Source organism: Chiloscyllium punctatum, chromosome 10 (assembly GCF_047496795.1).
Source record: "Chiloscyllium punctatum isolate Juve2018m chromosome 10, sChiPun1.3, whole genome shotgun sequence".
Classification (NCBI taxonomy): Eukaryota; Metazoa; Chordata; class Chondrichthyes; order Orectolobiformes; family Hemiscylliidae; genus Chiloscyllium; species Chiloscyllium punctatum.
The window spans coordinates 43,968,995-43,983,189 of NC_092748.1; the positions used below are offsets into that span (position 1 = coordinate 43,968,995).

The following is a 14,195-nucleotide window of genomic DNA, read 5'->3' on the forward strand; positions in this document are numbered from 1 at the left end:
CGGCCTCCGGTGTCTGTCTGTGTGGAGTTTGCATTTTCTTCTCATGTCTGCGTGGGTTTCCTCTCACAGTCCAAGGATATGCAGGTTAGGTGGATTAGCCATGCTGATTTTAACCCTACTGCGAATCCTCTTGCAAGAATGCCTGCCTTGAAGAAGTTTTCCTCCTCTCTCTACAAGAATCTCAGGGAGTCCCTCTCCCACTGCAACTCCCAGGTCATTTCTATTTTCACCCCACCCCCACCACCCTCTAGTTTATCTCTCCACGCTTCAGGCTCTCTGCCTTTATTCCTGATGAAGGGCTTTTGCCCGAAACGTCGATTTTACTGCTCCTCGGATGCTGCCTGAACTGCTGTGCTCTTCCAGCACCACTAATCCAGAATCTGGTTTCCAGCATCTGCAGTCATTGTTTTTACCTAGCCATGCTATATAGCCCATTGTTCTAAGGAAGTGCAGGCTAGGTGGATTAGTCATGGCAAATATAGGATTACGGGTAGAGGTGTAGGTCTGGGTGGGATGTCTTCAGAGGGTTGATGTGGTCTGCTTCCAACTTGTAGGGATTCTATGAATTTACGGGAATTGTAAAATTATTCAGCAGTCTAATTCTGAAATGCCTCTGAACAAAGTAAAAATTAAGATTTAGCGACAAGTAATTTTTATTAATTTATTGATTAACATATTTCTCCCTTTGATCTTTAAGGGAGATATTAACTCAACTATTTCATTTTGAACACCTATATTAAAATAGAAGGAGAACATGATACCAGCTTCTAACCTTTTGTGTGATAACATCTTGTATGGTATTAACCTAAAAAAATTAAGATACCTCAGCTTTTAAACTGTGTCAATTTAATTTTAGAATTACCAATGACATGAAAATGGGAAATAATCTTTATTAGGAGAAAATGGGCAAATTAAACTGAATGATAAAGATTGGATAATAAGTACACGGTTTGAGCAATCCTTGGTCTGATTTTGATCAAGTGAGGAGCTGGAGAGGAATTTTCCAAAGCTCTTCCTTCTTATTGGCAGTGAATTTCCTCTCTATGTTGTTTTTTTCTTGTGAGCTAGCACGATGCAAGGGGAAAGAGGCAGGAAGTACCTAAGCAATCGTGTGTGGAGAAGGTTTGATGATCCAGTCTTTTCCTGCCTGGTAATCTTGTATGTTCATGTCAAATATCAGATAGTATTGAAAAATGATTCATGTCACTGAAACATGCTTTTTCTTCAGGACAAATGCAAGAATGTCAGCTTTCACATGACAGGAACAATTTTACTACAGGGGAATGATCTGTACTCCATTTATTATGAACAGTTAAAGGGACATGCTGTTTGGTTCAATTTATCTCTGTTGCTTTCTTCAGTATATTGCCTCGGTCAATCATTTGACTTGTTAGCCAATCAACACCCTTCTATATTGAAGTATAAATTGTTGTGCTGGCTTATATTTTGGTACTCTTGCATTTGCCTTGATAAGATCAAGACGAAAAGCTTCAGCAACATATCTCTGATTTCAACAATACTCAAGTTCCAAGTGATTGTTCGTATATTGTCCCTAATTTTTTACTTCTAAGTTACAATGAATTTAATCTAAAGGACAAAAGAAATGCAATTATCTTAAATAACTTCCTTACCGCTCTTGAATTCAGGATGGCAAAATTTTAGATCTCGGCAACTTCGGGCAGGGCTCTTCTGTGATCCATCTGGGATCAGGATTGTATCTACTCGGCTGTTGAGGGATTTCAGAGCAGCTATTATTTCGTCCCTTTGTTCGTTCACAGATTCACTAGGTTGATCACTAAAGTAGTAGTTTCCTGGATACACTACACCCTTACCACCACTGTCTGCTGTTCCACAACAGGGGCCAGGAGGACCGGGGGGACCAGGGGCACCAGGAGTACCAGGAGGGCCATGGTTACCAGAAGGACCCTACAGAGTTCAAAATATAGAAACACATAAACATAGCACATAGGAGATGATGAAGGGCTGAATGACCTTTGACCTTGCTCCACTATTCAATGTTAATCATCCAACTCCGTGTCATCTCTCTGCTCTCTCCCCATATCCTTTGATCCCTTTACTTCTAAGAACTATATCTAAACCTTTTCTGAAAGTATTCAATATTTTAGCCTCCTGTCTCCTATGGCAAGGAATTCCACAAGAGCGTGCTGTGGGTGAAGAAATTTCTCCTCCTCTCTGTCCTGAGAGGCCTACAGCTTATCCTTAGACTGTGATCCTCATCCTTGCCCCTGGAGTTGAACTGTGGTGCTGGAAAAGTACAACTGGTCAGGCAGCATCCAAGGAGCAGGAGAATTGATGTTTTGAACATAAGGCGTTCATCAGGAATTCCTGATGAAGAGCTTATGCCCGAAATGTCAATTTTCCTGCTCCTCAGATGCTACCTGACCTGCTGTGCTTTTCCAGCACCACACTCTTTGACTCTGATCTGCAGTCCTCACTCTCCCCTTGCTCTGAACTCTCTGGTTATTGAGAACATCCTTCCTCCATCTGTCCTGTTAGAATTTTATAAATTTCTACAAGATCCTCTCTCATTCTTTGATAGTCCTAACTGATCCAGTCTCCCACATGCGCCAACCCTGCCACCCCAGGAATCAGTCTGTGCACCATGATCAACATTGGCCATCGCTTTATTAAACAACCAAGTAAAGTTACTTGAACGTTATTTGCCTTAAAAAATTGCACACCAGCTTTCATTTATTCATTCTCCTTTATCTAAATGTCAATCAATTTTCTCCCAGATTAGTGTTTTTAAAAGCTTTCTTTGTCTATAATTGCCAGGATTACCCCTCTCCCCTTTTTTACAAAGGGATGAGACATTTGTAATCCTTCAGTCTCCTAGCACCAACATTTTGAAGTACATTTGGAAAATCGTGGGCATACCATCTAAAGTTTCCACCCCGATGTCCCTCAGTAACCTAGCATGCAACTCATCCAGATCAAATTAATTTTAGACTTTGAAGACTGCCAGTTTTTTAAAGTAGGGATCTTCCTTTGTATGACCATCCTATACTGCCTTCTGCTTTACTGGTTCATTGGCAGAATCCTCTTCTCTAAGGAAGAAAAATATAAAATACAAATTTAGTTACTAAGCCTATCCTTGTTCCAAAAACAACCCAAAATTTTAGTCTCAAATTATCCACAACCCCATCCCTTTCACTACTACTACTTAATATTTAAGACTACATGTAGGTCTGTTGTAATGTCAATGGTAGGAAGGGTAATGGAATCCTTATTCAAAGTTGTGAGAGAAAAACATCTAGTGACTGATGATAAAGAGCTATGAGAAAGGTCTCCAAAATTGAATTTTGTAAGGATGTGTGAAAAAGTGTAAGTAACCATAATGATAGAGAGGTGACATACCTTTTTTTGAAAAAACATATTTGACAAGGAGCTACATAGTTGACTAGTGGACATGAGGAGTCATGGGTCAAGTGACAAATGGACAGCAAGCTAGCTACAAAACAGAAACAGAGAGTGGGAGTTAAACATAGGGAGGATTTTAGTGGAGACTGTTGAAAAGGGCATGATAGCAGGCTGGTCTGGAAATTGGCTCAGAAGATCATGCGGTAGGAAACTCTCCTGTATTCAGGGAAGGGTTGTTTTGCTGGTGAAACACTCACATCCAATATCGTAGAACCCACCAGGATTTTATCGAGATTAAATAAGACTTTAACTGGTCTCCTTGTACGATAGGGTACCAACCAAACCCCATGAGATTTGCCAGCTCTCTGGAGTGAGATTTCCACCATACTGGGAACTGGATAGAGTGGGAAGTCTGACCTAATCTAGGTATGTGCCTACTTAGACGTTGATACATAAAAAGTTGTGTGGATGCTAAGTTTTTAAATAATAGAGAAATCTGAGGGTACAAATTGAATGGGTTAATATGATAACTAAAAACAAAAAAAGACAAAGCACTAGGACTCATTATTGAAAGGGACAGAGTTACAAAGCAAAAAGGTTATGTTAAACTTGTGAAGAACATTGTCAGACTATAGCTGGAGTACTCTCTGGTCTCCATTACTATGCGAAGATAGAAAAATAATTTATTAGAAACAGACACATCATACTTCTCAGGAAAGGGTGAACAAGTTGGGGCTTGTTTCTCTAGTAAAGAGAAGACTCTGCTAACTCAATGCTTGCACTCAGGGTGATGCCAAAATTTGTTGGCAAAATATATAATCTTTAATATATCCTGTAGGTAATCAGTGAAACTTTTGTGTACTCTGTATTTCCATTCTTTTCCTTTGTTGGCTCAGTGGTTAGCACTGCTGCCTCACAACGCCAGGGATCTAGGTTCAATTCCATCCTCGGGTGACCTTCTGTGTGGAGTTTGCACATTCTCCCTGTGTCTGCGTGGAGACCACGCATTCCAAAGTCCAAACATGTACAGATCAGGTGAACTAGCCTTGCTAAATTGCCCATAGGGTTCAGGGATGTGTTTGTTAGGTCCATTAGTTACGGGAAAATGTGGAGTAATGGGTTTGGATGGGATACTCTTCAGAGAGTGCGGACTTGCTGGGACGAAGGGCTTATTTCTACACTGCAGGGATTTGAATTAGAATAAGAATCCCTATGGTGTGGAAATAGGACTTTTAGCTCAACAAGTCCACACCTACCCTCTGAAGAGTATCCCATCTAGACCCATTACTCCACATTTTTCCATAACTAATGGACCTAACAAACACATCCCTGAACCCTATGGGCAATTTAGCAAATCCAATTCACCTAACCTGTACATGTTTGGATTGTGAGCGGAAACTGGAGCTCCCAAAAGAAACCAACGCAGTCATGGGGAGAATGTGCAAACTCCACACAGATAGTCACCCGAGGCGAACCTGGGTCCTTCCCACTGAGAGGCAGCAGTGCTAACCACTGAGTCACCATGCCGTCCCAAACTCTAATTCCTCTATTTAGTTTAATTCTCTGTATTATGAATATTGTCATAAATCTTATTTTTCTGCCTCATTTTCACCTTTAGACTTCTACTCATCTAATGATTTCTAGTTTTGAATGCCATCCTTTCCTTTTATGGTAACTGTATCCAAACCAACTCCACTTTTTCGGACTTCCATTGGCCAATTAGAGTTGTGCCTACTAACTTTAAATTCCAATCCATGTGTCAGATCCCTTCTTGATTCACTGAAGTTAGTTTTCCTTTAGCTAAGTATTTTATAGTTGATTGCACTTTTTCTTTACCATAACTCATACTAAATCAGCAAAAAAATGTGATCACTGTTCCCACTGAAACATGATCCATTTGCTACACTTAATTCTCCAGAACTACATCCTATGCTATCCCTGCCTTGTGTGCTGGAAATAGTTACTGATGAAGATAGTGCTGTGTACACATTCCAAGAAGTCCTTACCCACTTTGCCCTTTTTACTGTTGCTATGACATCTCTAATTATTTCTGTAAGTTGCCTGCAGATTCCTTCTTCCAAGTCCTTCTCATTAATTCTGATAATTTATACCCAGCTGTGCAATAGCTCCCCTGTATGTTTTTCTTTCACTTCAAACAAATAGACTTTGTCTTTGTATTCTGCATTATGCCTTTCAGAGCTGCAATAGTTTATTTGATCATTAGATTGCCTGTCACCTCCCTTTCTACTGTATCTTTCCTGATGAATGAGTGGCCAGGAATGTTAAGTTTCCAATTTTCTGCTTCATTAAGTCAGGTCTCTGCTGTTTACTTACACTGGGGCCAGATTCTCCTCGTAATCCACGTGGACCAGGAGGACCAATAGGGCCTGGATAACCATTGGTACCCTCTTTGCCAGGGGGACCAGTTGAACCTGGAGGACCCTTTAAAACATTTAAAATGGAATTGAATAAGTTAATGCGCAAAACTGTATTGTCGATAAATGACAAAAACATTGACTTCACAAAAAAGCATTCTTACTTACTGTTGGTTGCTGTACATGCACTCGTTTCTTGATCCTGGGTGATCGATTTTGAAAATAAATCCTTCTCCAGGTATTAGGCCACTCAACAACATATTTAAATACTTGTCTTGGGTGTCCTACCAAGGCACCTATACTGTTAGGTAATGGGGCTGTTGCTTATTTTTGTGTGAATTGGGCAAGACCCTCTGAAAAATGGGTGCAATGTAGAACAATTTCTATCCATCTCATTCTCAGGATAGCCAAGCAATCCTAGGCGGCACAGTGGCACATTGGTTAGCACTGCTGCATCACAGCGCCAGAGATCCGGGTTCAATTCCTGCCTCAGGCAAATGTCTGTGTGACGTTTGCACATTCTCCCCGTGTCTGTGTGGGTTTCCTGCAGGTGCTCCGGTTTCCTTCCAGAGTCCAAAAATGTGCAGCTTAGGTGGCCATGCTAGGTTAGGTTGGCCATGCCAAATTGCACTTAGTGTTAGGTGAAGGGGTAAATGTAGGGGAATGGGTCTGGGTGGGTTGCTTTTCAGAGGGTCGATGTGGGCTTGTTGGGCCGAGGAGCCTGTTTCTGCACAGTAAGTAACCTAACCTAATCTAATCTAATAAATATAGGGAATCCTGAAGAAATACAATGGACTCTGCTGGAGAATATATTCGGCCAAAAATGCTTACAACCTGGTTGCAGGAGAGAGTGTGGGTAAGGGGGTAAAGTATTCCACTGTTCCATGTGCAGAGGGGGATTGGTCAGACATCTGGAGGCATTGGAGAGGGACAATTGTCCGAGAGAGTGATGGAGATTTGTGGAAGCATGAATGATTTAGAGTTAGTGAGTGTGTTGAGGGATCAGTAGGATGGTTACCCAGAACTCGGAGCAAGTTTTAATCATCTAATGTTTCTTGGCTAATTATCGAGGTTTGAAAACTTGTTTTGATGGTTCCAGACAGAGGGTGATTGTCCATTAGAAGTTCAAACTTCTTGGCTAATTACTGCTCAGTCAGTGGGCTGGCACTTCCAAGTTATGGTTAGTAAATTTTCAGATGGCACCAAAATAGAAAGTGCAGTGGGACAGGGAAGAAGATTACTTCAAAGTACAATGGGACTTTGATCAGCTGGGACAGTGGGCCAAGGAGTGGCAGATGGAGTTTAATTGAGATAAATAGTTAACATTTCGATAAGGCAAACCAGTGCAGGACACTGGGGAACACTGAGCTCCTTGCAAGTGGAGTTACAGGTAGACAGAGTAGGGAAGAAGGCATTTGGCACACTTGCCTTCTTAGGTCAGAACACTGAGTACAGGAGTTAGGATGTCATGTTGCGGGTTATACAGAATATTGGTGAGGCCAATTTCAGAATGTTGTGTACAATTCTAGTCGCCCTTCTATAGGAAAGAATTGAGAGAGTGAGGAAAGATTTATAAGGATGTTGCCAGGACTGGAGGGTTTGAGTTATAGGGAGAGGCCGAATAGATTGCGCCTTTTTTCTCTGGAGCATCGGAGGCTGAGGGATGATCTTTCAGAGGTTTATAAAATCATGAGGAGCATGGAGAGGGTGAATAAACAAGGTATTTTCCCCATGGTTGGGGAATCAAAAACTAGAGGACATAGGTTTAGGGTGAGAGGGGAAAGATTGAGCTGCATGCACCTAAGGGGCAACTTTTTCACACAGAGAGTGGTGTGTGTATGGAATGAGCTGCCACAGGAAGTGGTGCATGCAGGTACAATGACAACATTTGAAAGGCATCTGGATGGATATATGAATGTAAAAGGTTTAGATGAATATGGACCAAATATTGATATATGGGATTAGGTTAGATTGGGATATCCAGACCAGTTGGACCAAAGTGTCCATTTCTGTTCTGTATGATTCTGTGTCCCAATGCACATCTGTCAGGGTACATCTGGTCTCCAACTGTCCAGAGCCTTGAAGACCTGTACTTGTGTGTTGCATTTCAATGCCAGTAAGGAACTAAGAGCCATCTGGTTGCTGTTCTTGGACAGCTAGCAGAAGGCCGACAGTCTAACATTCATACCATTGCTTTACCATTTGGATGCCTGGAGATGTTCCTGCAGCTCGGGAATACTCAGGAATTGTAATGGCTTGAGACCAGGAGCATGGATATGCTCAGGTCCATGGTGAGAAGAAATCTCTGACATTCTTTGTCCAGCATGAACAAGTAGAGGGACGAGAAGAAAATTTAATCCCACATTATCCATTGAATGCTTAGAAAACAAACTGACATCAATAGCTTCCATTGGCTTTGTATAAACATTGATGTGCATCAAATGCATGGACTTGGTGATCGTAAACATTTGGAATAACAGTCATATAATTGATACCTAGCAGCTGCTCTTGGATGATTGAAAAGCAGTGTCTTAATTGAACCAGTTCAAACTTTGTTCCTTACATTCTTAATTGAATGTTGGGTCAGGCCTGAAAACCTGAATGGCCAATGTCCTTATTATTGAGTGGCAACTTCCCAGAGTGGTGTCAGTCATTATGACGAAATTTTTTCCAAGTGGTCAGCAATTTAAGTGAGAGGCTCAACTTCAGCCATGAGAGAGGACCAACTGCAGAAGGCAGGTTCAATCAGAGGTGGTCACTGCTGAGGCAGGAGGGGAAATGTGAGGGCACCTCCATTTTCAGATGACCTGACATGGGTGGCAGTGTTAGGATTTTCTTTTCACAGCTCCTTTGCCACAGGCCTCTGGCTCCAATGTTGGCCTCCTCCCCGTATAACTGACAAGAAGTTGTTTCACTACATGCAAAATGTTGATATTCTGAAAAAAATAGGCTTTAAAGGCCTTTAAATATTCACATTTGCAACACATCTCTAGTCAGCAGGCAATTGAGACACTGCCAATCCAACTGTTAGAAATTGCCTGACAGTGTCCAAGGTTGGGAAAATCCTGATCAATGATTCATTTTCACCCAAATACCTATAACTTATCTGATAATCTTCATATTAATGGAAGTATCTGTCTGCCTATTTTCATATGATACTCAAGATATATTATGGTGAGAGATTGGAAAGGTTAGTGTTTTAGAGTTTGATGAAGTTTTGTAGTAATGTTCACTTTTACTCACTCTTGCACCTTGAGCTCCAACATTTCCAGGTGGGCCTGGTTCTCCAGAATTCCCCTGGAGAGAATGAAACAATTTGACTTTTTACAGCAATACAAAGGAGAAAACCAGAGAAATTTGAATTTTGAATATGATACAAAACTTAAATATAATAAGCAGGAAGGAGAACAACAATAGACTTCATAATGGTATATACAGACATAAAAATGTAACATGAAACAATATATTTTGTAGGGTAAATGAATTCTACAGGCACAGAGGGCCCACATACACATCTTTGGAAGTAGCAGGGAAGCTTTAGAAGTCTTAAAAATACGAAGGGGATTTTTTCGCTTGATAAATAGAGGCATTCAGTACAATATAAGAAGGTTCCAGTGATTATTTTAATTAAACTAGCTGGAACATTGTGTTCAATTGCTGGCAACAAAATTTAGGAAGAACTTTTAGAATATATCCAGAGGAGACTTTTTTAGACTTTCACAAGAGACGAAAGACACTAATTACATGGGGAGACTGGAAGATCTGGGATTATTCCCTTTAGAGCAGGGTAGGTTCAGGGGAGATTGAATAGAGGTGTTCAAAATTGTCTTGTGGTTTCTAGAATAAAGAAGCAACAACTGTTGACAGTGGCAAAAGTGTCAGTCTTGAAATAAATTGCAAAAAGTCAAAGCAGGTTGAGAGAAAGTTGCTTTTACCCAGCAGGTTATTAGAATCTGCATTGCCTGGAAAGGTAATGGAAACAGATTATTATTAACTTTCAAGGAGAAAAGGGAGAAACTTAGAAAAATATAGGGAAAGGGATGAGAGTGGGGTGAGTTGGATAGTCAGTTCAGATTTGATGGTCTAATTGAAACCCTCCTCAGCCATGTCATGATTTGACTTGGATATTGCATGTCCCAAATCTACAGAGCTGCATCAACAACTCTGTTTGGCTTCTGCAGGCTGTCGTTTGAATTAAAAAGTGTATGAAGAGTCAAAATGCCTTTGGCCTCCACTGCTAGAAAGGAAGCCAGCTGGCTGACTTCACCAGTCAACCATAAGAGACCTCACCACATCTGTTTAACTTCTGCTATTGTTCTCCTACACACCCACCAAGCTAATTTGAGCAATGTAGGGAAAGGCAAGGTGTTGAGGCAGCTTCAAATCCCTCTTCACCTGCTCTGTTTCGGTTCCTGTTTTCGAGGAGGAGTTCACAGACGGAGAATAAAAGGGGGAAATCTGCTCAGGACACTTGTCCTTGACTCACCTCTCCATAATTAACGTAAGTGAACAGGGGAGGGATTGCCAGTAAATGTCCCAACAAAGGTAGGTGTGAGGAGAATTCCATAGTGACACAAAAGAGGACTGCAGCACAATCCCATTGACATTTCCACAGGATTGCCCTCACCTGTGTCCAAAGGGTGTGAGGTACATAAGTATCCTTGTCAAACAATGGTTGGTCTGTACAACACCATCGGCCAGTATGAAGACAGGCTCATTCAGAGAAAGCACTCTCCATATGTTTTTTTTCCTTTCCAGGACTTTTATGAATTAAGCAAAAAGGAATGTTTCTAAATTAAAGGCAACAGTGTTGTGGTTCTGTTCGCTGAACTGGGAATTTGTCTTGCAAACGTTTCATCCCCTGTCTAGGTGACATCCTCAGTGCTTGGGAGCCTCCTGTGAAGCGCTTCTGTGATGTTTCCTCCGGCATTTATAGTGGCTTGTCTCTGCCACTTCCGGTTGTCAGTTCAAGCTGTCCGCTGCAGTGGTCGGTATATTGGGTCCAGGTCGATGTGCTTATTGATTGAATCTGTGGATGAGTGCCATGTCTCTAGGAATTCCCTGGCTGTTCTCTGTTTGGCTTGCCCTATAATAGTAGTGTTGTCCCAGTCGAATTCATGTTGCTTGTCATCTGCGTGTGTGGCTACTAAGGATAGCTGGTCGTGTCGTTTCGTGGCTAGTTGGTGTTCATGGATGCGGATTGTTAGCTGTCTTCCTGTTTGTCCTATGTAGTGTTTTGTGCAGTCCTTGCATGGGATATACATGGCCACTGCAGCGGACAGCTGGAACTGACAACCGGAAGCGGCAGAAACAAGCCAGTATAAATGCCGGAGGAAACATCACAGAAGTGCTTCACAGGAGGATCCCAAGCACTGAAGATGTCACCTCGACAGGGGACGAAACGTTTGCAACACAAATTCCCAGCTCAGCGAACAAAACCACAACAACGAGCACCCGAGCTACAAAACTTCTCCCAAACTTTAAAGGCAACAGTAGCTGAAGTAACTCAATAATAGTAAGATTATTCTAACTTCAGTTGATGTAGGTTCACATTCAATTTCCTAAATCAATATTCTCATTCAATCACATCTCCCAACACATAGCCTTAAATCCTATTACTACCATTTCTCTCAGACTGAAAAACTTCCACCAAAATGTACAGCACATTACATTTCTCTGAAATATCAGTGTTTTGACTGATGAATTATGAAATAAACCCACCATTTTCTTTGCAAATAAGATATTAATTTTGCACACATCCAGATTCTATGAATAATATTGAGTTGCTGTGAGCTCATAGACAAGAATATTTCAGGAAGATGGAGTCTATTTTTGCTTTTTTTTTTCTCCTCAGAAATGATATATAATGCTACCCCATGCTTAGGAACCACTAAAATAAATTGCTGTGCTAAACTGGAAGATCTATCAGGTAAGATGGTCTAAACCTGTGATATCAAATTTGCCCTTGATTGATATGCTGCTGGTCTTAAGTGTGTTCAGAGTAAGGAACCTGAAAGCATATTACTTTCTCTTGTATTTAATCTAGAAGTCCCAGAAATACAAGATACTTACAGGAGGGCCTGGCATTCCTGGAGCACCTGGGAATCCCCGATGACCCTTGATACCATTACTTCCAGGCTGTCCATCTTCACCTTTATTGCCACTTGGACCTTGTGGGCCCTTAAAATAAATGAAAAACCATTGTGTCATGGAGATGTATTATGTAACATAATTTCAATATACGTCATATTACAAAATCCCATGCATTGCTACAGTGCAGGAGGAGGCCAATAACACACTGTATTTGCAAAGTTTTTCTAAATCAGCATTATGACTCGGTGTTTTTCTCCTGCCTCTTCCCCATAGCCATGCACATTATTTGAATAGAAACAATCTAATGCCCTCTTGAATGCCTCAGTTGAAACTGCCTCCATGATACTTCCAGGTAGTACTTTCAGACCTAACTGATTTATTGTGTACAGACATTTTCTCTGTATTTCACTTTGTTTCTTTTCCAAATCGCTTTAAATCCATGCCATCTCATTCTTGATCCTTTTATGAGTGGGAACTGTTTCTCCCTATCCATTCTCTATAGCCATCTGATTATTTTGAAAACTATCATATATTCTCTCAGCCTTCTTCTCTCCATGAACAATAGGCCCACTGCTCAAAACCACCCTCATAACTGAAGTTCCTCATCCTTGAAACCCTTCTTGTAAATCTCTTCTGTGTGATATCCAATGCCTTCACATCCTTCCTGTAATGTATCACCCAGAACTGCACACAGTACTTCAACGGATGTGTAACACAAGCGAAGCATAACATCCTTGCACATGTGTATGCTATTTCTCCTTTAATAAAGTCTAAGACACTGTATGTTCAGCCTCTGACCGTGTGTGTGTGTGTGTGTTGCATGCACGCGCATGCGTGTGTGTGTGTGCGCGCGAGAAAGAGGGTGTGTGTATGCATGTATTTCAGAGAACGTGAGTGTGTTCTAAGATGCAGTTTGAGATATGCAACAATGCAAAATTGCTGAGCAGACGCTGATAGCTAAGTTCTGTACCCATAAGGAAGGCCTCAAAGGTGATCTTGGGTTCATGTTACACTACAGGTGACCCCACTACACTATACATTCTCATACACACACTCAACCACAATCACACTGACATACACACACACACTCATATGTGCACACTCACACTGTCTCAATAGCACACATGCACACTCACACTCTCTCAAATGCACACTCATACTTTCTCAAATATACACATACACACACTCTCAAATACACACATGCACACATACACATACTCCCACTTTCTCTCACACACACACCCTGTCTCTCACACTGAACATGTAATCAGGAAAAGCAAGAGTCCCAACACCAATTGTGACTGAGGTCTATTATAAAACCTTCCTGCAGCCTGAAGTATATCCATTGACGACAGCCCTCTGTTTCCTATCATTCAGACAGTCTCTTTATCCACATTACTACTGTTCCTTTTATCCGTGATTTATATATTTTCTCACGGGTTTGTGTGGCACAGTATTGAATGCCTTTTTGGAAATCCATGCATACCACGTGGAATTAACAAACCCCTACAGTGTGGAAGGAGGCCATTTGGCCCTCCGAAGAGCATCCCACCCTGATCCAGCCCTCTCCTGTATGCCATAACCCCACATTTCCCATAGCTACACAATCCTGGACACAATGGGCAATTTTGCATGACCAATCCACTTAACCTGCCCACCTGTGGGAGGAAATGCACGCAGACATGAGGAAAACGTGCAAATTCCACAGACAGTTGTCCAAGGCTGGAATCAAACCTGAGTCCCTGGTACTGTGAAGAAGCAGTGCTAACCACTGAGCCACCATGCTGCCCCCCAAAAAAATCAACATTACCCTCAACAACTATTTCTGTTACTTCTTCAAAGAACTCCAGCAAGTCAGTTAACTCAATGCTGACTTTTCCTTTTCCCTGCGACTACTAAATCAATCATGAAGATCTGTTTCTAGAAGCTTCCTTGCTATTGAAATGAAACAGGCTGGGCTATAATTGCTGGACTTATTCTTGAAAACGTTCCTATTTTAAAAAAAAGGATGATATTTACAATTCTCCAGTTGTCTATCACCTCCCCTGAGTGGAGGGAAGACTAAAAGATGGCGGACGTGCTCCTGCAATCTCCACTCTCACATCGCTCAATATCCTGGGATGTATCTCATCCGGTTCTTGTGTCTTGTCAACTTTAAGTGCCAATAGTCTATCAACGCATCCTCCTTTTCAATTTTGAACCTTCTAGTGACAGAATTCCTTCTCTACCTTAGTGGCCTGGTAGCATCTCCCTCCTTGGTAAAGGCAGATGTAGTATATTAATTTCCCATCTTAGCATGCCCTCATTTCCATGTATAAACCTCCTCTTCACACCGTAATCATCCCT

At 41.5% G+C, this 14,195-nt stretch overlaps 1 protein-coding gene across 1 annotated transcript in view; it reads right to left on the reverse strand.

Moving 5' to 3' along the window:
- Positions 1–14,195, reverse strand: part of LOC140482086 (uncharacterized) — a 186,418-nt gene that overhangs the window by 12,586 nt on the left and 159,637 nt on the right. The window contains exons 45-48 of the mRNA XM_072579024.1: positions 11,829–11,936; positions 9,000–9,053; positions 5,716–5,823; positions 1,632–1,926 (exon numbers count right to left, since the gene is read on the reverse strand). Of these exons, the coding sequence (XP_072435125.1) occupies positions 1,632–1,926; positions 5,716–5,823; positions 9,000–9,053; positions 11,829–11,936 (565 nt within the window). The remainder of the gene's footprint in view (positions 1–1,631; positions 1,927–5,715; positions 5,824–8,999; positions 9,054–11,828; positions 11,937–14,195) is intronic.